This window comes from Pecten maximus, chromosome 6, assembly GCF_902652985.1.
Source record: "Pecten maximus chromosome 6, xPecMax1.1, whole genome shotgun sequence".
In the NCBI taxonomy this organism is placed as follows: domain Eukaryota; kingdom Metazoa; phylum Mollusca; class Bivalvia; order Pectinida; family Pectinidae; genus Pecten; species Pecten maximus.
Genome location: NC_047020.1, coordinates 22,199,900 through 22,223,905, shown reverse-complemented (window position 1 = coordinate 22,223,905; position 24,006 = coordinate 22,199,900). Strand labels below are relative to the sequence as shown.

Sequence of the window (24,006 nt, the reverse complement as noted above, 5' to 3'; positions counted from 1 at the left end):
TTACAAATTAGCATAAGAGAACAACTATGCCTGGTGAGTGATTGTCTCGAGGTGGAAACAGAGTTTTGAATGTCGAGGAGGGATGCCAGCAAAATACACATTGTCATGAAACTAATTGTATGCATATTTGCAGACTGTGCCAATTCTAAGAACATTAGGTATATCCATGTACATTGAGCAAAATCTTTGAAAATTATGTTGTAACTATTTGTTTTATCGCATGATAAACAATATGAAATTGGAATTTTAGAGAAAATTGTTTTGATAGAACAAAATTAAGTTCATAGCCTGTGTACGGGACTCGGGAATAGGACTGGTGTACAATTTTCACCTCAAAAGTGTCGTCCTTTTTTTATCTCCAAGGTAGAGAGTGGTATATTTTTACCAGGAGAATGTACAATTTTGACGCAAGATACAAAAAATTTACGAACACCTTTGTGAAACGCACTTACGAACTTCATAAATTTTGCGTAACTTTTTCGTAAATATTTACTAATGGTCGTAAGTTACAAAGCTTTGGGAAACTATACCCAGGTCTCTAGGCCTCTTTGTTAGCGAGTTGAAGTCGAAAATCTAAATTGTTTACTAACAGACGACAACGGACAAAAGGCGATTAGAAAAGGTCATCCAGGCTTTGTTTCAGGTGACCTAAAAAATGCTTCATTCTAGAGAAGAATGACATAACTCATGATTACTTAAGAACCCTGTTTAATTTTCATTTGCCATGTGGTTGAGATAAACACTAATATCACACAGTGTCTTGACACAGTTACAACTACACACTATACACATGTAGGTCTCCATAGCTATATACATATGTACAGCAAACCAGATATAAATATTTTTACATGTTACCTGGGATTAAATAAAAGGAAAATAGCAAGTAAAAAATAAAACAAAATTTGTTCTGTATCACATGCTTAACAAACATCCTCACACAACATGCTTCTCTGCCTCACACTTGACAATCATATTGACATTTATAATCGTATAAGAAATGGAAGGATTAAGATGATGGCTATAACTACACATTCCTAAAACATAATGTACAATGATTCACCCATAAAATGAAAAAACAGCACTACATGCATATAATAAATAGATATCAAGCATGATTCTGTTACTGTCATACTTCTTATCAGATTAATTCCATTCAAAAGGAAATTCTGGAGCACATTTAGCCATTTACACTGTTCATTGTTCCGAGACACTTGTTCTATTAACTAGAAATTGTGTCCTACACAACGTATGTAAGAGACTTGGTTGCTGAACATGCATTCCTCCAAATATAACAGTCACTTTTCACACACAGACTTCATTGGAGTGACAAGTGGTCAGGCTCCAGCCCATCCTCGTATCTCTGCCACATCTGGCGGTAAAGACCCTCCATGTCGTTAGCGTAGTGTTGACAGTTAAATAAAGGACTTGATAGTCTGGCCTTCCACACCTTGGCCCTCATGCCTTTCAGACTGTAATGAAATACATAAACCATCACAGATCTGTTGTATAACCACCAGTAACTCCATATTAAAGCTAAAACTTACTGAAACCTGACAAATGTAAAGATTGCCTTCCAGGTTTGATGCATGGATTTTTTACTACAACTATAAACAGTTATTGTGTATCTGCTTGTAGCACAGAAGCTATTGTGATAAATGAATGCATTTTGAACAAACATGGGCTCAGAATTGGGCTGAGAACAAAATACACACTTTAAGTGTTTCCTGTGGAAAGAATTCAAAACAATGATTTGCTTCTTTCCCAATATGAGCTTAATTTTATGAAAGCTTAGTTTTGTATGCAGAAAAACCAAGCTGCATCCTTACAAAATATTTCAATATTGCAGCAATATGGACACTTTCAGTATTATACCTGGATATATTAAAATACATTGATAATTGCTATCTTCATGCAATTATTCTGGTGCATTTATTTTAATCAATATCTGATTTCATGATTCAAAAGTTTGAAATGCATTTATATCAACTACTTACTGTTCCTTGTCAGAGCCAAGTCTAGCTGCTATGTTGATATAATTTTCCCGCGTCTCTGCAACAAGTTCAGGACAGCCCAGTGTGTACAGTTGGGAGGATGCTACCCTTGAAGCGAGTGTTTCTCCTGAAATACAATCATGTTTAAATGATACACAGAACAAACACTTGCACGATAAGAGTAGACAAAGACACTGCCAATCAAACCAATTATTAAATGTGATTCAGTTTGTGATTTTCATGTTATAGATAAATTTTTACTCTCCCTTTTAAATTAAGTTGTAATGGAGTCATAATTCTATTACAGGTATTTTTTAGTGGAGTCGTAATTCTATTATAGGTACTTTTTAGTGGAGTCATAGTTCTATTATAGGTACTTTTTAGTGGAGCCATAGTTCTATTATAGGTACTTTTTAGTGGAGCCATAATTCTATTATAGGTACTTTTGAGTGGAGTCATAGTTCTATTATAGGTACTTTTGAGTGGAGTCATAGTTCTATTATAGGTACTTTTTTACTCTCCATTTAGTTGTAATGGAGTCATAATTCTATTATAGGTACTTTTTAGTGGAGTCGTAATTCTATTATAGGTACTTTTAGTGGAGTCATAGTTCTATTATAGGTACTTTTTAGTGGAGTCATAGTTCTATTATAGGTACTTTTAGTGGAGTCATAGTTCTATTATAGGTACTTTTAGTGGAGCCATAGTTCTATTATAGGTACTTTTAGTGGAGTCATAGTTCTATTATAGGTACTTTTAGTGGAGCCATAGTTCTATTATAGGTACTTTTAGTGGAGTCATAGTTCTATTATAGGTACTTTTAGTGGAGCCATAGTTCTATTATAGGTACTTTTAGTGGAGCCATAGTTCTATTATAGGTACTTTTTAGTGGAGTCATAGTTCTATTATAGGTACTTTTAGTGGAGCCATAGTTCTATTATAGGTACTTTTAGTGGAGTCATAGTTCTATTATAGGTACTTTTAGTGGAGTCATAGTTCTATTATAGGTACTTTTAGTGGAGTCATAGTTCTATTATAGGTACTTTTAGTGGAGTCATAGTTCTATTATAGGTACTTTTAGTGGAGTCATAATTCTATTATAGGTACTTTTAGTGGAGTCATAGTTCTATTATAGGTACTTTTAGTGGAGTCATAGTTCTATTATAGGTACTTTTAGTGGAGTCATAGTTCTATTATAGGTACTTTTAGTGGAGTCATAGTTCTATTATAGGTACTTTTTAGTGGAGTCATAGTTCTATTATAGGTACTTTTAGTGGAGTCATAGTTCTATTATAGGTACTTTTTAGTGGAGTCATAGTTCTATTATAGGTACTTTTAGTGGAGTCATAGTTCTATTATAGGTACTTTTTAGTGGAGTCATAGTTCTATTATAGGTACTTTTTAGTGGAGCCATAGTTCTATTATAGGTACTTTTAGTGGAGTCATAGTTCTATTATAGGTACTTTTAGTGGAGTCATAGTTCTATTATAGGTACTTTTTAGTGGAGTCATAGTTCTATTATAGGTACTTTTTAGTGGAGCCATAGTTCTATTATAGGTACTTTTTAGTGGAGCCATAGTTCTACTATAGGTACTTTTTAGTGGAGTCATAGTTCTATTATAGGTACTTTTTAGTGGAGCCATAGTTCTATTATAGGTACTTTTAGTGGAGTCATAGTTCTACTATAGGTACTTTTTAGTGGAGTCATAGTTCTATTATAGGTACTTTTTTACTCTCCATTTAGTTGTAATGGAGTCATAGTTCTATTACAGGTACTTTTTAGTGGAGTCGTAATTCTATTATAGGTACTTTTAGTGGAGTCATAGTTCTATTATAGGTACTTTTTAGTGGAGTCATAGTTCTATTATAGGTACTTTTTAGTGGAGTCATAGTTCTATTATAGGTACTTTTAGTGGAGTCATAGTTCTATTATAGGTACTTTTTAGTGGAGTCATAGTTCTATTATAGGTACTTTTTAGTGGAGCCATAGTTCTATTATAGGTACTTTTAGTGGAGTCATAGTTCTATTATAGGCACTTTTTTACTCTCCATTTAGTTGTAATGGAGTCATAATTCTATTATAGGTACTTTTGAGTGGAGCCATAGTTCTATTATAGGTACTTTTTAGTGGAGTCATAGTTCTATTATAGGTACTTTTTAGTGGAGTCACAGTTCTATTATAGGTACTTTTTAGTGGAGTCATAGTTCTATTATAGGTACTTTTTAGTGGAGTCATAGTTCTATTATAGGTACTTTTAGTGGAGTCATAGTTCTATTATAGGTACTTTTTAGTGGAGTCATAGTTCTATTATAGGTACTTTTTAGTGGAGTCATAGTTCTATTATAGGTACTTTTTAGTGGAGTCATAGTTCTATTATAGGTACTTTTAGTGGAGTCATAATTCTATTATAGGTACTTTTAGTGGAGTCATAGTTCTATTACAGGTACTTTTAGTGGAGTCACAGTTCTATTATAGGTACTTTTTAGTGGAGTCATAGTTCTATTATAGGTACTTTTTAGTGGAGTAATATTTCTATTATAGGTACTTTTGAGTGGAGTCATAGTTCTATTATAGGTACTTTTGAGTGGAGCCATAGTTCTATTATAGGTACTTTTGAGTGGAGCCATAGTTCTATTATAGGTACTTTTGAGTGGAGCCATAGTTCTATTATAGGTACTTTTTTACTCTCCATTTAGTTGTAATGGAGTCATAATTCTATCACAGGTACTCTTAGTGGAGTCACAGTTCTATTATAGGTACTTTTTAGTGGAGTCATAGTTCTATTATAGGTACTTTTTAGTGGAGTCGTAATTCTATTATAGGTACTTTTAGTGGAGTCATAGTTCTATTATAGGTACTTTTAGTGGAGTCATAGTTCTATTATAGGTACTTTTAGTGGAGTCATAGTTCTATTATAGGTACTTTTAGTGGAGTCATAGTTCTATTATAGGTACTTTTAGTGGAGTCATAGTTCTATTATAGGTACTTTTAGTGGAGTCATAGTTCTATTATAGGTACTTTTTAGTGGAGTCATAGTTCTATTATAGGTACTTTTAGTGGAGTCATAGTTCTATTATAGGTACTTTTAGTGGAGTCATAGTTCTATTATAGGTACTTTAGTGGAGTCATAGTTCTATTATAGGTACTTTTTAGTGGAGTCATAGTTCTATTATAGGTACTTTTTAGTGGAGTCATAGTTCTATTATAGGTACTTTTAGTGGAGTCATAGTTCTATTATAGGTACTTTTAGTGGAGTCATAGTTCTATTATAGGTACTTTTAGTGGAGTCATAGTTCTATTATAGGTACTTTTTAGTGGAGTCATAGTTCTATTACAGGTACTTTTAGTGGAGTCACAGTTCTATTATAGGTACTTTTTAGTGGAGTCATAGTTCTATTATAGGTACTTTTTAGTGGAGTCATAGTTCTATTATAGGTACTTTTAGTGGAGTCATAGTTCTATTATAGGTACTTTTAGTGGAGCCATAGTTCTATTATAGGTACTTTTGAGTGGAGCCATAGTTCTATTATAGGTACTTTTGAGTGGAGCCATAGTTCTATTATAGGTACTTTTTTACTCTCCATTTAGTTGTAATGGAGTCATAATTCTATCACAGGTACTCTTAGTGGAGTCACAGTTCTATTATAGGTACTTTTTAGTGGAGTCATAGTTCTATTATAGGTACTTTTTAGTGGAGTCGTAATTCTATTATAGGTACTTTTTAGTGGAGCCATAGTTCTATTATAGGTACTTTTTAGTGGAGCCATAGTTCTATTATAGGTACTTTTAGTGGAGTCACAGTTCTATTATAGGTACTTTTAGTGGAGTCATAGTTCTATTATAGGTACTTTTAGTGGAGTCATATTTCTATTATAGGTACTTTTGAGTGGAGTCATAGTTCTATTATAGGTACTTTTTAGTGGAGTCATAGTTCTATTATAGGTACTTTTAGTGGAGTCATAGTTCTATTATAGGTACTTTTTAGTGGAGTCGTCATTCTATTACAGGTACTTTTAGTGGAGTCATAGTTCTATTATAGGTACTTTTAGTGGAGCCATAGTTCTATTACAGGTACTTTTTAGTGGAGTCATAGTTCTATTATAGGTACTTTTTAGTGGAGTCATAGTTCTATTACAGGTACTTTTTAGTGGAGCCATAGTTCTAGTATAGGTACTTTTTAGTGGAGCCATAGTTCTATTACAGGTACTTTTTAGTGGAGTCATAGTTCTATTATAGGTACTTTTTAGTGGAGTCATAGTTCTATTATAGGTACTTTTAGTGGAGTCATAGTTCTATTATAGGTACTTTTGAGTGGAGTCATAGTTCTATTATAGGTACTTTTTAGTGGGAGTCATAGTTCTATTATAGGTACTTTTAGTGGAGTCACAGTTCTATTATAGGTACTTTTTAGTGGAGTCATAATTCTATTATAGGTACTTTTAGTGGAGTCATAGTTCTATTATAGGTACTTTTTAGTGGAGTCATAGTTCTATTATAGGTACTTTTTTACTCTCCATTTAGTTGTAATGGAGTCATAATTCTATTATAGGTACTTTTTAGTGGAGTCATAATTCTATTATAGGTACTTTTAGTGGAGTCATAGTTCTATTATAGGTACTTTTTAGTGGAGTCATAGTTCTATTATAGGTACTTTTAGTGGAGTCATAGTTCTATTATAGGTACTTTTAGTGGAGTCATAGTTCTATTATAGGTACTTTTGAGTGGAGTCATAGTTCTATTATAGGTACTTTTTAGTGGAGTCATAGTTCTATTATAGGTACTTTTAGTGGAGTCACAGTTCTATTATAGGTACTTTTTAGTGGAGTCATAATTCTATTATAGGTACTTTTAGTGGAGTCATAGTTCTATTATAGGTACTTTTTAGTGGAGTCATAGTTCTATTATAGGTACTTTTAGTGGAGTCATAGTTCTATTATAGGTACTTTTAGTGGAGTCATAGTTCTATTATAGGTACTTTTAGTGGAGTCATAGTTCTATTATAGGTACTTTTTAGTGGAGTCATAGTTCTATTATAGGTACTTTTAGTGGAGCCATAGTTCTATTATAGGTACTTTTTAGTGGAGTCACAGTTCTATTATAGGTACTTTTTAGTGGAGTCATAGTTCTATTATAGGTACTTTTAGTGGAGCCATAGTTCTATTATAGGTACTTTTTAGTGGAGTCATAGTTCTATTATAGGTACTTTTAGTGGAGTCATAGTTCTATTATAGGTACTTTTTAGTGGAGTCATAGTTCTATTATAGGTACTTTTTAGTGGAGTCATAGTTCTATTATAGGTACTTTTAGTGGAGTCATAGTTCTATTATAGGTACTTTTAGTGGAGTCATAGTTCTATTATAGGTACTTTTTAGTGGAGTCATAGTTCTATTATAGGTACTTTTTAGTGGAGTCATAGTTCTATTATAGGTACTTTTAATGGAGTCATAGTTCTATTATAGGTACTTTTGAGTGGAGTCATAGTTCTATTATAGGTACTTTTTAGTGGAGTCATAGTTCTATTATAGGTACTTTTAGTGGAGTCATAGTTCTATTATAGGTACTTTTTTACTCTCCATTTAGTTGTAATGGAGTCATAATTCTATTATAGGTACTTTTTAGTGGAGTCATAGTTCTATTACAGGTACTTTTTAGTGGAGTCATAGTTCTATTATAGGTACTTTTTAGTGGAGTCATAGTTCTATTATAGGTACTTTTTAGTGGAGTCACAGTTCTATTATAGGTACTTTTTAGTCGAGTCATAGTTCTATTATAGGTACTTTTTAGTGGAGTCATAGTTCTATTACAGGTACTTTTAGTGGAGTCATAGTTCTATTATAGGTACTTTTTAGTGGAGTCGTAATTCTATTACAGGTACTTTTTAGTGGAGTCATAGTTCTATTATAGGTACTTTTAGTGGAGTCATAGTTCTATTATAGGTACTTTTAGTGGAGCCATAGTTCTATTATAGGTACTTTTAGTGGAGTCATAGTTCTATTATAGGTACTTTTAGTGGAGTCATAGTTCTATTATAGGTACTTTTTAGTGGAGTCATAGTTCTATTATAGGTACTTTTTAGTGGAGTCATAGTTCTATTATAGGTACTTTTAGTGGAGTCATAGTTCTATTATAGGTACTTTTAGTGGAGTCATAATTCTATTATAGGTACTTTTAGTGGAGTCATAGTTCTAATATAGGTACTTTTTAGTGGAGTCATAGTTCTATTATAGGTACTTTTAGTGGAGTCATAGTTCTATTATAGGTACTTTTTAGTGGAGTCATAGTTCTATTATAGGTACTTTTTAGTGGAGTCATAGTTCTATTATAGGTACTTTTTTACTCTCCATTTTAAAATAAGTTGTAATGGAGTCATAATTCTAACAGGCATTTCCTAACTTTTATTTGGAACTAGTAGCAAAATGTTGTAAAACAATGATTATTATCATCTGATTAGGTGAGATCCTCCAAGTTATGACAACAATACATACAATACAAAACCTTTATTCCTCTACAGAAAATCTTTGAAAAAATAAATGGCCAAAGAACAGTTACTGGTGTGCCATATCATAAGTGTCATATTGGGATAATCATTTCATCCTCTTCTCCATTAACAATGTGATAGGACAATACTAACCTAAAAGTGTAACCATTGGGGTTCCTGCCCAAAGAACATCCATGCCAGTTGTGTGTCCATTACACAAAGGAGTATCCAGGCAAACATCAGCGAGCTGGCCACGACGTACATGTTCCTCCTGTAAATGTGAAAATCATAGCTCAGGAGAACTTTTAAAGGCAGAAAGAATTGATCAATGAGAAAAATCATTAATCCTGAAAATGTAGACGTCTTCCTTGAAAGTGAGAGTTAAGAACCATAATATTTAACACATCTGAAGAATAATTATGGTGTTTCTACAGTTGACAAATTAATAAGACAATAAATAACAGTGTAAAACAGAGATATACATAAGCTGAATTATCTGTGAATCCCTTAAGTGAGAAATGGCACCAAGAGATATGCAAAAATAAAATACCTTTGGAGCTACAGGTGAGAAGATGATGCGGTTGAGGCCAAGTCCTGCATTGATGGCTGCCTGTATGACGTTAGGCTCACCTACAGCAGGGAAGCGGAGCAGCCAGAGGACACTGTTGGGCACACGTTTGAGGATCTCCACCCACATGTCCAGAGTGGCGGGGTCGATCTTGTACAGCTGGTTGAAGTTACAGTACACCACGGCATCATTCGGTAGACCATACTGACTGCGTGCAGTGATAACAATGTTTGTAGGCACTTCCTCTCCTGTCGCAGACTTGTTGTTTGTCTGTAACAAACATCATACATAGGTTACAAAGGTGATCATTGACAACAAAAGATAATCACTAAACAGGATCCTAACTTAATCCTCACAAAGTGTCATAAACCAAGTATAATAATCTCTAGAATTAAGAATACAGCTATTGTATTAACTAGTATTTCAATTCCACAGCCTCCCTCCACCCTCCCCATTTTTTTGTACATCTGTACATACCTGGGATGTAGTAACTCCGTTCTGGATGCCAACATTGTTGATATAGGAGTAAGGCATGCTGTTCTGTATCATAGCATCAAGGATTGGCCCCACCTGAAGATTCATACTCTTGAAAGTGATGACCCCACGTGACCCATCAGCCTCATCTGTTGTGTAGCCTTTCTCACAGAATCTTGTTGTGTAGTTCACATCACCAGTCTTCATCAGTGGCTCCAAATCAACACCGTTGTAGATGATGTTATTGTCCGACGCTTCACCGTTTAACTCCTCCAACACTTTGTCCGTCAGATGGGGAAACATTTGCTTGTGATCACCCACAAAGAATGTTTCAGCCATGTAAGCAAGTTTCTCAGAGTACTGGTCAGCAAGCTTGAGTGGAGATGTGACTTGATCAGTCAGAATATAGTCCATGAAGGATGCCCCACTGGTTCCCGGGTAGCCCAGCCACATCACCTGTATGGGGGCCGGTCTCAGGGCAAACAATTCATTCCTTGCTCCCTTGGTGTAACCGTTCATATTGACGAGGATATGTATACCATCAGCGTGGATTCTGTCGGCAGCTTTACCATTACATGGTATCTGTAAAAAGAAGTTACATGCACAATTGATCCATATCATCTGATGTTTCATAATTAACAGCTACACAATATCTAAGTTTACAGATTAATCTGTTTTGTTATCAATTACCTTATCAACAACATGTCATTTAAGATGGGATGTCATATTTTATCGGCAAATAAGCAGATTTTAATTAATTACCCTAGTCTGAGGTTTATTTTCACAGTATATATTTAAGATTCTCTCTATAGAGACATAAAATCTACAAGGATCAGTCTAGCAGTATTGTAAACCTTTAGTTTGATCCATGACAATATAAAGCAGAAGAGAGATTGTTTCCTACCGAAAAAGATTTTTTTAGTAAAAATATCTTGCTTACCTGAGACAAGTCTATGAAGTGTTCGGCTTCTCTGGAAATTTTTGCTCTGAATGATGTACCATCGTCCGGGCTCAAAGAATAGCAGAATATCTGCAAGGAACAGAACAATTTCATCATACCCATTATTTCTGAATTGAATGATGAAGCAGTATCATTTCTGTATCATGGCCTTATTCCCCTATGCTACCCTTAAGCTATACCTTAACCAAACAAGAGCTGTTGGAGAACAGCATAGCTCGTCTCGCAAATGTTTGTCAATAATTAATTAAAACATATTAATTGGAATGGTTTCGCAAATTGCATTAATAATATTTATATTGTTTACTTGATCAGATTGTGTCTTGTGAATTCATGCAATTTTTAAAACCATACCATTTTATATATATATAAATTATTTATTGACAAACATTCGGGAGACAAGCTATGCTGTTGATTAAATGAATATGTTAAATACAAATGTAATTGCTTTTGGATATAATTCTTCAATTTTTGATAAAATATTATCCTAATGAGAGTTGTCTCCCTTGGAAAATGTGGACCGATATAAATTGTCTAATGTGAACATTTTCACATTGTTTTTTTTTCAGTTTCACTCCAAGAAGGGATAGTGTAACTCCATAGGGACTCTTTTACCAAATATCAGCACCCTAGTACAATCATAAAGTGGTAAGTTAATAGCTTTCAACATTTGCACAATTTTTTTTTTTTAAATCTGTTTTTTTCCCCAAAAAAAATCTTTCAGTTTAACTCCGGCAAGGGATAGTTTAACCCCCACAGGGAACCTAATAACATGTATTACTATGCCTTTCAACATTCACAACATAAACTTAACACAAAGTAAAAAGATTTAAAAACAAAAACAAAAAAACACAGATTTAAAAAAGAAACAAGAGATCCCAGAGGGATCTTGGCGCCCACCATTGAATGTTCTTCATAGGTTCCATGTCAGATTGATCTTTTCTCTACTTTTCTCTTCTTCTAAGTCTTACTAATCTGTGTAAATTCAGAAGAAACCTCTAGTACTTTTCAAACAAGGGAAACCTTTATATGAAATTTAAGATTTAGGCACCAAGGGGAACCTATATATGGAATTTGAGAAAGATCCCTTCAGTACTTTCTCAGAAATAGCGATAACAAACTTCAATGGTCAAAATCCAATATGGCTGCCTGTCGGCCATGTTGCTTTCCGATCGGTCCCAAAATGCAATATGCATAACTAGGCACCAAGGGGAACCTACATATGAAATTTGAGAAAGATCCCTTCAGTACTTTCTCAGAAATAGCGATAACAAACTTCAATGGTCAAAATCCAAGATGGCTGCCTGTCGGCCATCTTGTTTTCCGATCGGTCCCAAAATGCAATATGCATAACTAGGCACCAAGGGAAACCAACATATGAAATTTGAGAAAGATCCCTTCAGTACTTTCTCAGAAATAGCGATAACAAACTTCAATGGTCAAAATCCAAGATGGCTGCCTGTCGGCCATCTTGTTTTCCGATCGGTCCCAAAATGCAATATGCATAACAAGGCACCAAGGGGAACCTACATATGGAATTTGAGAAAGATCCCTTCAGTACTTTCTCAGAAATAGCGATAACAAACTTCAATGGTCAAAATCCAAGATGGCTGCCTGTCGGCCATGTTGCTTTCCGATCGGTCCCAAAATGCAATATGCATAACTAGGCACCAAGGGGAACCTACATATGGAATTTGAGAAAGATCCCTTCAGCACTTTCTCAGAAATAGCGATAACAAACTTCAATGGTCAAAATCCAAGATGGCTGCCTGTCGGCCATGTTGTTTTCCGATCGGTCCCAAAATGCAATATGCATAACTAGGCACCAAGGGGAACCTACATATGGAATTTGAGAAAGATCCCTTCAGTACTTTCTCAGAAATAGCGATAACAAACTTCAATGGTCAAAATCCAAGATGGCTGCCTGTCGGCCATCTTGTTTTTCGATCGGTCCCAAACTGCAATATGCATAACTAGGCACCAAGGGAAACCAACATATGAAATTTGAGAAAGATCCCTTCAGTACTTTCTCAGAAATAGCGATAACAAACTTCAATGGTCAAAATCCAAGATGGCTGCCTGTCGGCCATGTTGCTTTCCGATCGGTCCCAAAATGCAATATGCATAACTAGGCACCAAGGGGAACCTACATATGGAATTTGAGAAAGATCCCTTCAGCACTTTCTCAGAAATAGCGATAACAAACTTCAATGGTCAAAATCCAAGATGGCTGCCTGTCGGCCATCTTGTTTTTCGATCGGTCCCAAAATGCAATATGCATAACTAGGCATCAAGGGAAACCAACATATGAAATTTGAGAAAGATCCCTTCAGTACTTTCTCAGAAATAGCGATAACAAACTTCAATGGTCAAAATCCAAGATGGCTGCCTGTCGGCCATCTTGTTTTCCGATCGGTCCCAAAATGCAATATGCATAACTAGGCACCAAGGGGAACCTACATATGAAATTTGAGAAAGATCCCTTCAGTACTTTTTCAGAAATAGCGATAACAAACTTCAATGGTCAAAACCCAAGATGGCTGCCTGTCGGCCATCTTGTTTTCCGATCGGTCCCAAAATGCAATATGCATAACTAGGCACCAAGGGGAACCTACATATGAAGTTTGAGAAAGATCCCTTCAGTACTTTCTGAGGATTAGCGATAACAAAAATTGTTTACGGACGGACGGACGGACGGACGGACGGACGGAGGGAGGGACGGACGGACGGACGGACGACGGACCACGGACGCAGGGCGATTTGAATAGCCCACCATCTGATGATGGTGGGCTAAAAATCCAATTTTTAAAAAGTTTTACTCCAGGAAGGGATTGTCTTACTCCATAGGAACTCTATTGCCAAATATCAGCACCTTAGTACAATTATAAAGTGATGTATTAGTACCTTTCAACACTTGCACCAAAAACTTAAAGCAAAAATATTCAAAGTCCAATTTTTTTCTCAAAAATCTGGTTTTTTTCTCTCTCAAAAAATCGTTTAGTTTAACTCCAGCAGGGGATAGTTTAACCCCCACAGGGAAAATATTACCATAAATTACTATGTCTTTCAACACTTGCACCAAAAACTTAACATTTGAAAAACCAACGCCAACGCCGACACCGAATCCGGAGTGACATATTAAAGCTCTCACTCTTCTTCGAAGAGACGAGCTAAAAAATTGTAAACAGTTACTCACCTCTACATTTTTACGGTCGTGAAAGCCTGGAATACTCTGCATCAGGTGAGATGTTGGGTGGTTACCAAAATCGGAGCTGACGTAGCCGACCCTTAGTCGTCCACCGCTGGCTCTCATGTCTTGCACATGGTCGTATGCCGGTTTGTGCAACACATTTATCTACAAATAAAACAGTATTTCTTGAAAAGTCAATGAAGTTGAGCTTATTTTTAGTACTGAATATCATATTTCAAAATATTTTGAAAAAGGTATGCCAGAAGTTAAACAACTTATTCCAAACTGAATAAATTTCATTTGTCTCTAAATTTCAGCCATGTTTGAAACATTGGTCTCATTTTCATTGAAAGTTTATTATTTTACTTGCTCAGGAAAGTTTACCTTTTCTAGACAGAGATTAGCATGCCGCACAGCAATGTTTTTCCTCATCTGGTGTGTGAGTGGGTACAGCATACTGTGGTGAGGATGGACTGAGGGTAGCCGATTCTTCTCCAGCTGGTCTTGGACAATCCTTACCAATCTCTTCATTCTCACACCATAGTCCGTCCAGTCACAAACAATCTATAACAGACATGGAAAATTCCCATTTTATGGAGTAATAGTGCTATCATAGGTTTTTGTATAATGGTTATTTTTCCCATTCAGTTGTTAATGGTTTGAGCCCATTTTTTATCATCATTTTCTTCTTATTTCAATTACACATCTTTGACATAGATTTCACTAGTACTTACTCTTCAAAACAACCTTTCTGTAGACAGTGGGCAAGGTTACAGTACTTGTGGGAGGTGACAACTTACCTGTAGACAGTGGGCAAGGTTACAGTACTTGTGGGAGGTGACAACTTACCTGTAGACAATGGGCAAGGTTACAGTACTTGTGGGAGGTGACAACTTACCTGTAGACAGTGGGCAAGGTTACAGTACTTGTGGGAGGTGACAACTTACCTGTAGACAATGGGCAAGGTTACAGTACTTGTGGGAGGTGACAACTTACCTGTAGACAGTGGGCAAGGTTACAGTACTTGTGGGAGGTGACAACTTACCTGTAGACAGTGGGCAAGGTTACAGTACTTGTTGTAAGGGACAACTTACCTGTAGATAGTGGGCAAGGTTACAGTACTTGTGGGAGGTGACAACTTACCTGTAGACAGTGGGCAAGGTTACAGTACTTGTGGGAGGTGACAACTTACCTGTAGACAATGGGCAAGGTTACAGTACTTGTGGGAGGTGACAACTTACCTGTAGACAATGGGCAAGGTTACAGTACTTGTGGGAGGTGACAACTTACCTGTAGACAATGGGCAAGGTTACAGTACTTGTGGGAGGTGACAACTTACCTGTAGACAGTGGGCAAGGTTACAGTACTTGTGGGAGGTGACAACTTACCTGTAGACAGTGGGCAAGGTTACAGTACTTGTGGGAGGTGACAACTTACCTGTAGACAGTGGGCAAGGTTACAGTACTTGTGGGAGGTGACAACTTACCTGTAGACAATGGGCAAGGTTACAGTAGGCATCAGGAAAGTCTGGTTTAAGCTTCAGAGCTGTTCTGTAGGAGGATATCGCCTCAGGTATGTTGCCTGAATCCTGAAAAAGTTTTGATATGTGCCACATTAGAATTTGATATTAATATTATTTAGTAACATCACTTCTCAACAATATTTATATAATCATAGTATATTCATTTCATTAACAGTAAAATACCAACAACAAAACTGTTCAACTTTTAGTAATCATTTGGTATTAACTTTATACACAATTTTTTCAAAAATATCTTCATGCATAACATCTGTGCACTTCCTTTTCTGCAATATTACCCTTGCATTCTCCCTTCTACATCAGAATTAGCTAATTCATTCTATTGTCCAAGTCCAAGTTTTGACAAATATACCAAGGAATTTTTATTATGATTTTACTAAATGAAATCCATTTCTCAGAAGCAAATAAAAATTAATTTAAAATATTTTTGTTTTTGTTTTGTATAAAGTCATCTCTTGGATAATAGAATGGACTTTGCTCTTCATTTCATGCTTTAAAACCACACATAAAGACTAATGCTGAAATGAGTAAATTCTTCGTCTGCCTCTTTTTATTGTTTAAGTGCATTGACAATTCGCTATTTAATAAATTCCTGGTACCATAATTAACATTTCAGTAGCACATGACTGGTTCATAAAGAGTCATGATTTTTTTCAGTTATACACAATTTTCAATGCCAATTAAAACACTCATTTCAACATAAGATAACATGTTTTAAATCAATTAGAAATAGTGATACCCTCGACATACCTGTGTATAAATTATTGGATTTTGCCACTGTAAAATCAATTGAAAATATTGAAGACTGAAGTGTGAGTGAAATCAAGTTTTGATCAGAAGTCATATAAAGTAAAAGACAGAACAAATAATAAAAGTATGTTCCTGTAGTGTAAATCAGTGAGCATCAATTTTATACACCGAGTTGATCCATTCCCATGTGAAAATGAACAAGAAATTATCTGAAGATTTCAACAACGAAGTTTCTGGAACTTGTGTGTACATAATGTGTAAATAAGTGAGTGCAAGTACAGCTTTATGTGAGCTTGTGTATGTGTATGGATTAAAACTGGTACCAACCTTGTGTATAGATGCAAGATTACTGTGAGCATCTGCAAATGCGGGGTTGATCTGTATTGCACGTGTGTAACACTGCAGCGCCCCCTGGATATCCTGCATCTCTTTAAGAGTGTTACCCATGTTGGAGTATGCATCGGCAAATGTCGGTGAGATTCTAAAAAGTACACAGCATCAATCTCAAAAATTTCATTCATATTTATCTTGCAACTCAATTTTGAAGAAAAATAAAACAAGAGGCCCATTGGCCTTAACCGGTCACCTGAGATTTGATATATTTCAGTTAATTTAATTGACCATTTTTGCCCCGCCCATCAGCTAGGGGTCAGTCAGGGCCAACATGTGTATACCATTAAGCTGTCATGCTATGCTGAAAATGTTAACAAAGTTAGAAAAAATTCCAAAAGAAATCAAACAAATCATAGTCAAAACTGTGATTTCCTTATATAAACAACAGTAAAATTTACCCCCTCCCCAGGGGTTGACCTTAACAGACAGGTTATTGATCAAACTGAAAACAGATATAGAACTACTGTGTTTACCTGATGGCCTCCTTATAATGCATAAGGGCTTCATGGAGTTTACCCTGTTGTTGTAACACACTGGCCAGGTTAGAATGTGCCACAGCAAACTCAGGATATACCTAGAAAACAAATGTCATACATATTGATTATGTCCATATTACAAATAATTTTCCTGTAATATACTAAATTTCTATGAATGAAAATCCTAGTTAGAGTAACAAATTTGACAGTACATTGAACAGCTGAACATCTCTTTTAAGTTTAAGATTTTATTAACAAATTGCATGGGTAGAAATAAGAAATAGTGTTAGCTGGCCCAAACGGCCAATAGAATCTAAAATCTACTGGCCCTTCTGCAGATGAAGTAGCCTTTTGGTCTTGGACAATTGTAGCTCAATACCAGAAAGGCAGCAAATATAGAAGCCCTTCAGTGCATTCTGTATTATTTTGAGCTTGAAATCGAGTAAAATACAGCAGTGATCCACATTTTTGATGTTTATTACAAGCTTTATGGCTGCTTACGACAAAAAACCACACTAAATTTAAATCCAATACAAAACCTCTATTTATGTCAAACTGAAATGAAATCTGAGTGAAATACATACCTCTAAGGCTTTTAAGTATAATCTAGCAGCCTCTTCTGTATTTCCCTGCTCCCGTTTGATGTTGGCTAAGTTATTTAGGGAATCTGCGTGTGTAGGACTCAATTTGAGGGCAGTGTTATAACATTCCTCTGCCTCTGCCACCTTTTGACATAAAAATAAACAAAGTAATGGTTTGAACCTCAATTTTAAGCCTTCCTTATTCAAACAGAGATTAAATTACTACTCACTTATTATTTGAATAGCTCTACTACATTTCAAGATCAGCCTATATTGATTCGAAAACAATACAAAGCAATTTGTCATTGATAAATGTAGAGCTTACCTTTCCTTTCTCCTTCAAAGCATTTGCAAGGTTACAATAAGCATCAGGGAAGTTTGGTTGTAGCTTTATTGCTCTCTTGTAGGTGTCAATTGCCAGATCAATTAATCTGTAAGGATAATATACATATATAATCCCATGCTCTTTCTCAGGTTCAAATATATTTTCAATCATATTCAACAGTGGTTTTCTATTTCAAACTTTGCAAATCATGACATAATTCTGACATCCACTCTCTAAATATTCTTACCCCTGTTCATAGTAAACACAAGCCAGGTTGCCATGGACCACTGCATGGTTGGGACTCAGGTTAAGTGCACGAAGATATGCAGCTACAGCTCGGTCAAATATCTTTGCTTCTTTCAAAACATTTCCTAGATTGATGTAAGCATCCAGGAAATTTGGGTCTAAAGCAACAGCCTGAAGACAAGATTTATGTTAGGAATAAATATCTTCAAAATATTGCTAGTCTTTTATAACTACCATTGTTACTTTTGAAATTAACTAAGATTTCCTTATAATCTTTGTTAAAGTCATTACCATGCTCCAGCTATGTTGAATATCGCATATAATATGTTAAATATTGCATATTATTATTCATAGAAAATAAACATAAGTGTTTGTATATAAGTGCCTACTTAAATTTATCTATCAAAAGAAGCATTTAGATTATTTTATACATTAAAATGTACTTCTATAAATACCTTTTCAAAATGGTGAATGGCCAACCAGATTTCTCCTTGAGCATTGAACACACATCCCAGATTGCTCCAGGCCACGGCGAAGTTTGGTTGTGTTTCTATTGCCTTTAAGTAGCATGCCTATATGGAGAGGAGGGGGTGGGGGAGAAAAGAAAATACTTTAGTTGAAAAACACATTGATATCATATAAGCGCAAAGTTTCGCCGCAAATTACCGTCCGCAAAGCGCAGTTTATGCAACAACAGTTTGGAGAAAGTCACAAGAGCCATAGATTAGAAGCAGAACACTTTTACATTAAAAATAAACTTTTCACATTGAAACTAATAACAAAGTTTAAATTTTTCCTTTTATGCTCTTGCTAAAATCATTGGCTCTGTACAGGAGACCAGTGTGAAACTAGAGACCAGATCATTCATTCATCTAAGATAGAGTAGTAAAATTTACTGGCATATTGAGTTGGATCCAATATCAGAGACTTTAATGATCTGGTCTTGGAAGTTTCATTCTGTTCAGTGAAACTGAGTTGCAACAAGACATACTTGCATATTTCTTGCATGTATTTTCACGGGTTATTTTCTTTGTTTTGTATCTTTTCTTTATGAATTATAAAGAAACAGCACATATCTACTGTTGAAAAAAAATCTGCTCATCTGCATTCCTATTCCTTCCAACTTATGAAGATTATCTGAAAACTAGAAAGCAAATAGAAATGTTTGAAAACAGTGACGATTGATATACAAGTAAGTCTTTGCAAGCGACCGCTGGCGCCCTAACGCAGCGCAACAGGGAATGCGCGCAAAATTGGGGGGAGGGGAAATAATGGAAAAGCTGGAGAATAAAATCTGAAATTTTAATAAATATCAGATAATATCTCTTTGAATTGGTGCTTTATTTGCCAACATTTTCTTGATTAGTTTTGTGAAATGAATGTTTGCCAAAAAAAAAAAAGAGATAAAGTTTAAAATTTAGATTTTTTTTTCTTTCAGTACTTTAACTTTCCTCAGGATATTGAATTGTTTAAAACTGATTTTTTTTTTTTTCAAATGCTTACATTGGAATTGCACCTAGATATGAATACATTGTGAGGACAGTATACAATACCTCTTTCACCCTGAGTGGGTAGTACCAGTATTTACCATTGTAAAGCATACCCGTCTCTGGCGTCTCCTGTCAGCCAGCCGTCATAATGGGCACACAAAAAACTGTTTGGTACGTTTTGATCGATACTGGCATCACATATATCTAGTACGGAAATTGTAAAGAAAAAATTGAAACTGGATTAATATAAGGTGTGAAATAAACATTAGTAATTCATACAGTACATTCTAACTACATGTACTAACACACTGCTCTGAAATGTCACTGCCTGCTAATATACTTTGTTACTGCTTGCTAATATGCTTTCTTTAAGTTAATTTCCCCCACTACATAATGTGATTTCATGTCATTTGCTTTGGGGTACTTTTTGCTTTAAATCATTTCATGTGATAAGTCTCATAATATTACTTTAAAGATAAATCATACCCTCTTTATCATCTTTTGCTACATAAAGTTGGAACCTATTGCTAACGACAGAGTAGAATTTTGTCAATGACTTTAATTTGTAGCTAGCCCAAATGTTACATAACTGAACAGAAGGGATTTTTCCACAAAATCTCTAGACTGAAAACACAATGGGAATTGGGCCTATATTAAATTCTTCACAGCAACACTCAGGATATTGTTATAAAGTTAATATGAGGTTTTGATAAGCAGAAAAATTTCAAGAGAAAAAGATATGTTTTCATATCTTATTCGCTTAATTTTTCTCCAATCTCAAATGACATAAAGCAGAATGTACTGTATGTGGAAAGTCAATTCAAGCATAATCACTCAAGTGGTATAAGAATGAATCTTTTTCCAAGAAAAATTACATTGATGAAATTATCAGTTGTCCTTCAGGCTTTTGTAACTACCATGAAGAGGAATACATGTTCCTATCAGTGTAAGTGAAATAAATATCTCTGTGACGAGTGTACAAGGACAAAGTCAAGGTAGAAATAAGGGCAACTCAGTCACACTACATCCATCCAGCATGCCTACACAAAACACAACAAAAGAGCCAGCGAAAGAATCCACAGAAAGAGGCCAAAATTCTAACAAATAAATGAAAATAAATGAAAAACCTTTCACTGTCACAAGACTATTGTGTTACGGGTGCAGTCAATGTCTTGTAAAATATGACAAAATAATAATCTACAGATCCTTTTACTTTTCTTTTCAGATCAGCTGTCGATGTACATGTAATAACAAGCGTTTTCTTTTCTAAGCAGACTTTGTCCTTGTACAAACTCTCACAGAAGTCTGTGTCCAACTCCTCATTCCACTGCAACATAGGCTAATTGTCTAAAAACTGAATGCGATATATTCAGTCATTGCATGTGGATTTCCTTTATCAAATAGCCAAAAATTTCAAACAGCAACACAAGTATTAAAACCCTCACAGAATATGACATACACTATGTCATATCTGCAAGATGTATATACTCAAGTATTAAGTATGTTTTTAAGTTTTCTAAATCATACAGATATCCACAGTTGCCTGAACATACCACCTCAAAACTTTTCCATCATACATCATGATAGCCTTTTGGCTACTATTTACATCTACTTGATCAAGTAAATGTTTGTCTGCAGCTTGAAGGTCAACAACACATCTAAAGGTGACAACTGAATCCGGAGATTTTCATTATTTTCTACATTACAGAACTGTCACAGTACTGCAGTGTCTGAAAATACATTGTTACAAATTTCTATTGTAAATTTCCCTTGTTTATATGTTTTTGAACCAACAAGCTTCAGATCCTGTGAAAAATATTTTCCAAAGTTAAAATACAAAATAAACTGATAGGATCATGTCCCTCTTCATGTTTAAATGAGTCAGAATTCCCATGGAATCACACTGATGCACACAGGTAGTGGTACAGATGCTGTTTGCCCTGATCTTAGTCTCTGTGATGTCTTTATTTGCCATCAGAGATCAAACTTATACCTTGGCTTCATCTAGTCTTCCCAGTGCCTTCAGCAGATTCCCAAGGTCGCTCCTCACACAATACAAGTCCTGAAATTACAAGAAATAGGACTGTTTCAATCTGTTTAATATTTGATAATGTCAAATCAACAAATAGAAACCAACTCTTTGATGTCTTTCATGAATTAATGTTTACCCTATGTTAAATGACATTAATATGAACTTACTGGATTATACTGCAGGGCAGTCACATAAGCTTGGACAGCCTGCTCCATGTCTCCAGCCGCAACCAATGCAGCAGCCAAGTTGATGTAGCCATCGATAAAATCAGGCTTTAATCGGACAGCATGTCTGTAGTTTTCCAATGCTTCCTGAAGCTGCCGTCTTTCTTTATATACATTTCCCAGATTTGAGTAGGCCTCTGCTAGCATTGAATTTTGCTTAATAGCAAGTTGGCTAAAATATGCTGACCTGCAAAATTGAAAATTATAATGTTAAACCACTAACAACTTCAGTTGTGGGATCCCTAACACACCAAAAACAACATTGTGCACAAATGTGTGAAGTGTGATTGTATTGAACATCTGAATGATCTGTAAAGATCTGTAAGACAAAGACAAACCAGTGCAGTTATGCCAGTTCCTTATTATTTAAAACAGGTTAACATACAGAAAAACTCATTTGAAATAGACTGTAATCTTGTAACAGCGTCCCACTCTGTCTATTCACAGCTACCGAAAAATCAACAAGTTTCATGTTAAATTCATTGTTAACAGAACATGGCATTCATTATATGATTTTGCAGTGTGTTTTTATGTTGTAGTCAAGGGGATAATCAGTATGGCTTCACACAATGCGACACCAAACATATGACACCTTGATGGTGAGTGATAATAAATAAGGGGTTTCATAAGAACTGCCGTTATCTAGTTGAATCTAGAGCAAGTACCACGGGATATCCAACCCAGTCACATTATACAAACAACATGCAAACCAGTTGTCCCACTCTGACAATGCTCAGTACTAGTGCTGAGCAGTAACAGTGACTACCATTTTAAAAGACTGCTGAAAAAATATGTCTCGGCCAGGGAACAGACCCCAAACCTTTCTTACAGGGACAAACGCTCATCAACTATTAAAAGGCCAAAAGTGAGGCAGTATCAAGGAAGCCATTAGGAAGTACAATTTTTTTTGAAAGAGTTGACAAGGATGCTTCAGATGAAATATGAACTAAATCCTTTCATTCCTATTGAAGATGAAGGCAAAGAAGAAGAATGATTTTAAAGCAATTGTTTATACAAAATTGGTTCCCTTCACCCAAGGATGCTTCAGACCAAATATGGACCAAATCCTTTCATTCAGAGAGAAGAATGATTTTAACCAATTTGATACATATTTCCCTGTTTGGCCCAACCCTCTAGCTCCTAGGGGCCAGGCCCACCATTTACATGTGTACAAAACTGTGCTCCATACCAAATATGGTTGAAATCTGCTCAGTGGATAGTATAAACAGTATTTTATTTCCAGAACGTTTTACAACAGTTGTTCTGGAAAATAAACAATGAATATTGGGGGTTTGAAAACAAAGCGTAAATATATTGGTTCATAACTAGTAGTGTAGTGCAGTGCAGTAGTAGCGCATGATTTACATCTAGAATATGATATCCATTTGATAACTTTCGAATTATGAATGTTGTTGTGAATATATACATGTATTACCTTTCTAGTTTACGGCACTGGAAGTGTATAGAGCTCAGAAGTAGTAAGACTCCAGTGTTGTCTGGTTCCTGTCTCCATAACTGCATGCAATGTTGCTCCGAGTTCTCATAATCTCCTGCCTGATACTCTCTGTGGGCTAACTCAGCCAAACCTGTGTGGTGAATGATCAGGTACTGGCATAAAATACATAGATATAAGACAAGCACACGAATTAATTATTTATTGTCATATTGAACAGGCCTGGGCCAACAATAACAAAACCTGGGTCGCATGTATATATTTTCAATAGTGCTGGGTGTTAAGAATAATGCAAATATTTCATCATAATTCCGCAGTGACAAAATCCCGACACGATATGGCCAAAAGGGGATCATAATAGTTATATAAAAGGTAAATGGAATTCTATTTCTATGCCCCCCCCCCCCCCCCCCCCCCATTTCCGGAAACAAAACCACAAACCACGAAATAATTTCAGAATGTATACGGGTATTATAAACCATGTTTTTCATAATGATGTGATTGGAATGATATATTGTTGTTCACATATATACGTATACAAGGTCTACATCACTAACCTGTTGTATCGTTGTGAGCCATCGGCGTCTCCTTCATGGCTAGTCTGCAACAAGATGTTCGTCCGTTCGAGAAGACAAAAAGTACAATGCCGTTGTGCGGCTCAGCGCCAAATAAAATGTGTTTTTAACACCAATGAAATGTTCAATATGGTATTTCAAATAGCAAATAACAGTGTACGTCTCACAAAAAAGTCAAATGTTATAAGAAGATTGTCCTTTGTATCCGGCTTCCTTCTTTCTCAGATAGGCCTATTTTCTTTGAGGTGTCCGTAGTGTGAC

The 24,006-nt window shown here is 35.4% G+C and overlaps 1 protein-coding gene across 2 annotated transcripts; it reads right to left on the bottom strand.

Moving 5' to 3' along the window:
- Positions 1 to 691: 691 nt before the first annotated feature.
- LOC117329249 (UDP-N-acetylglucosamine--peptide N-acetylglucosaminyltransferase 110 kDa subunit-like) lies at positions 692 to 24,006 on the bottom strand. 2 transcript variants are annotated; one of them, XM_033887095.1, is made up of 19 exons: positions 23,728 to 24,006; positions 23,153 to 23,303; positions 21,661 to 21,904; positions 21,455 to 21,523; positions 18,427 to 18,543; positions 17,973 to 18,142; positions 17,726 to 17,831; positions 17,404 to 17,544; positions 16,817 to 16,917; positions 16,278 to 16,431; positions 15,147 to 15,248; positions 14,045 to 14,224; positions 13,667 to 13,825; positions 10,453 to 10,542; positions 9,516 to 10,094; positions 9,021 to 9,308; positions 8,624 to 8,741; positions 1,995 to 2,118; positions 692 to 1,469 (listed from the first exon to the last, which is right to left on the bottom strand). In XM_033887095.1, exons 1-19 carry the CDS (start codon positions 23,762 to 23,764, stop codon positions 1,316 to 1,318), a joined length of 3,084 nt encoding a protein of 1,027 aa, XP_033742986.1. In that variant the 5' UTR covers positions 23,765 to 24,006; the 3' UTR covers positions 692 to 1,315. The 2 variants fall into 2 exon arrangements, with proteins under 2 accessions (XP_033742986.1, XP_033742987.1); XM_033887096.1 differs by lacking the exons at positions 21,455 to 21,523; positions 21,661 to 21,904; positions 23,153 to 23,303; positions 23,728 to 24,006 and adding an exon at positions 19,560 to 21,419.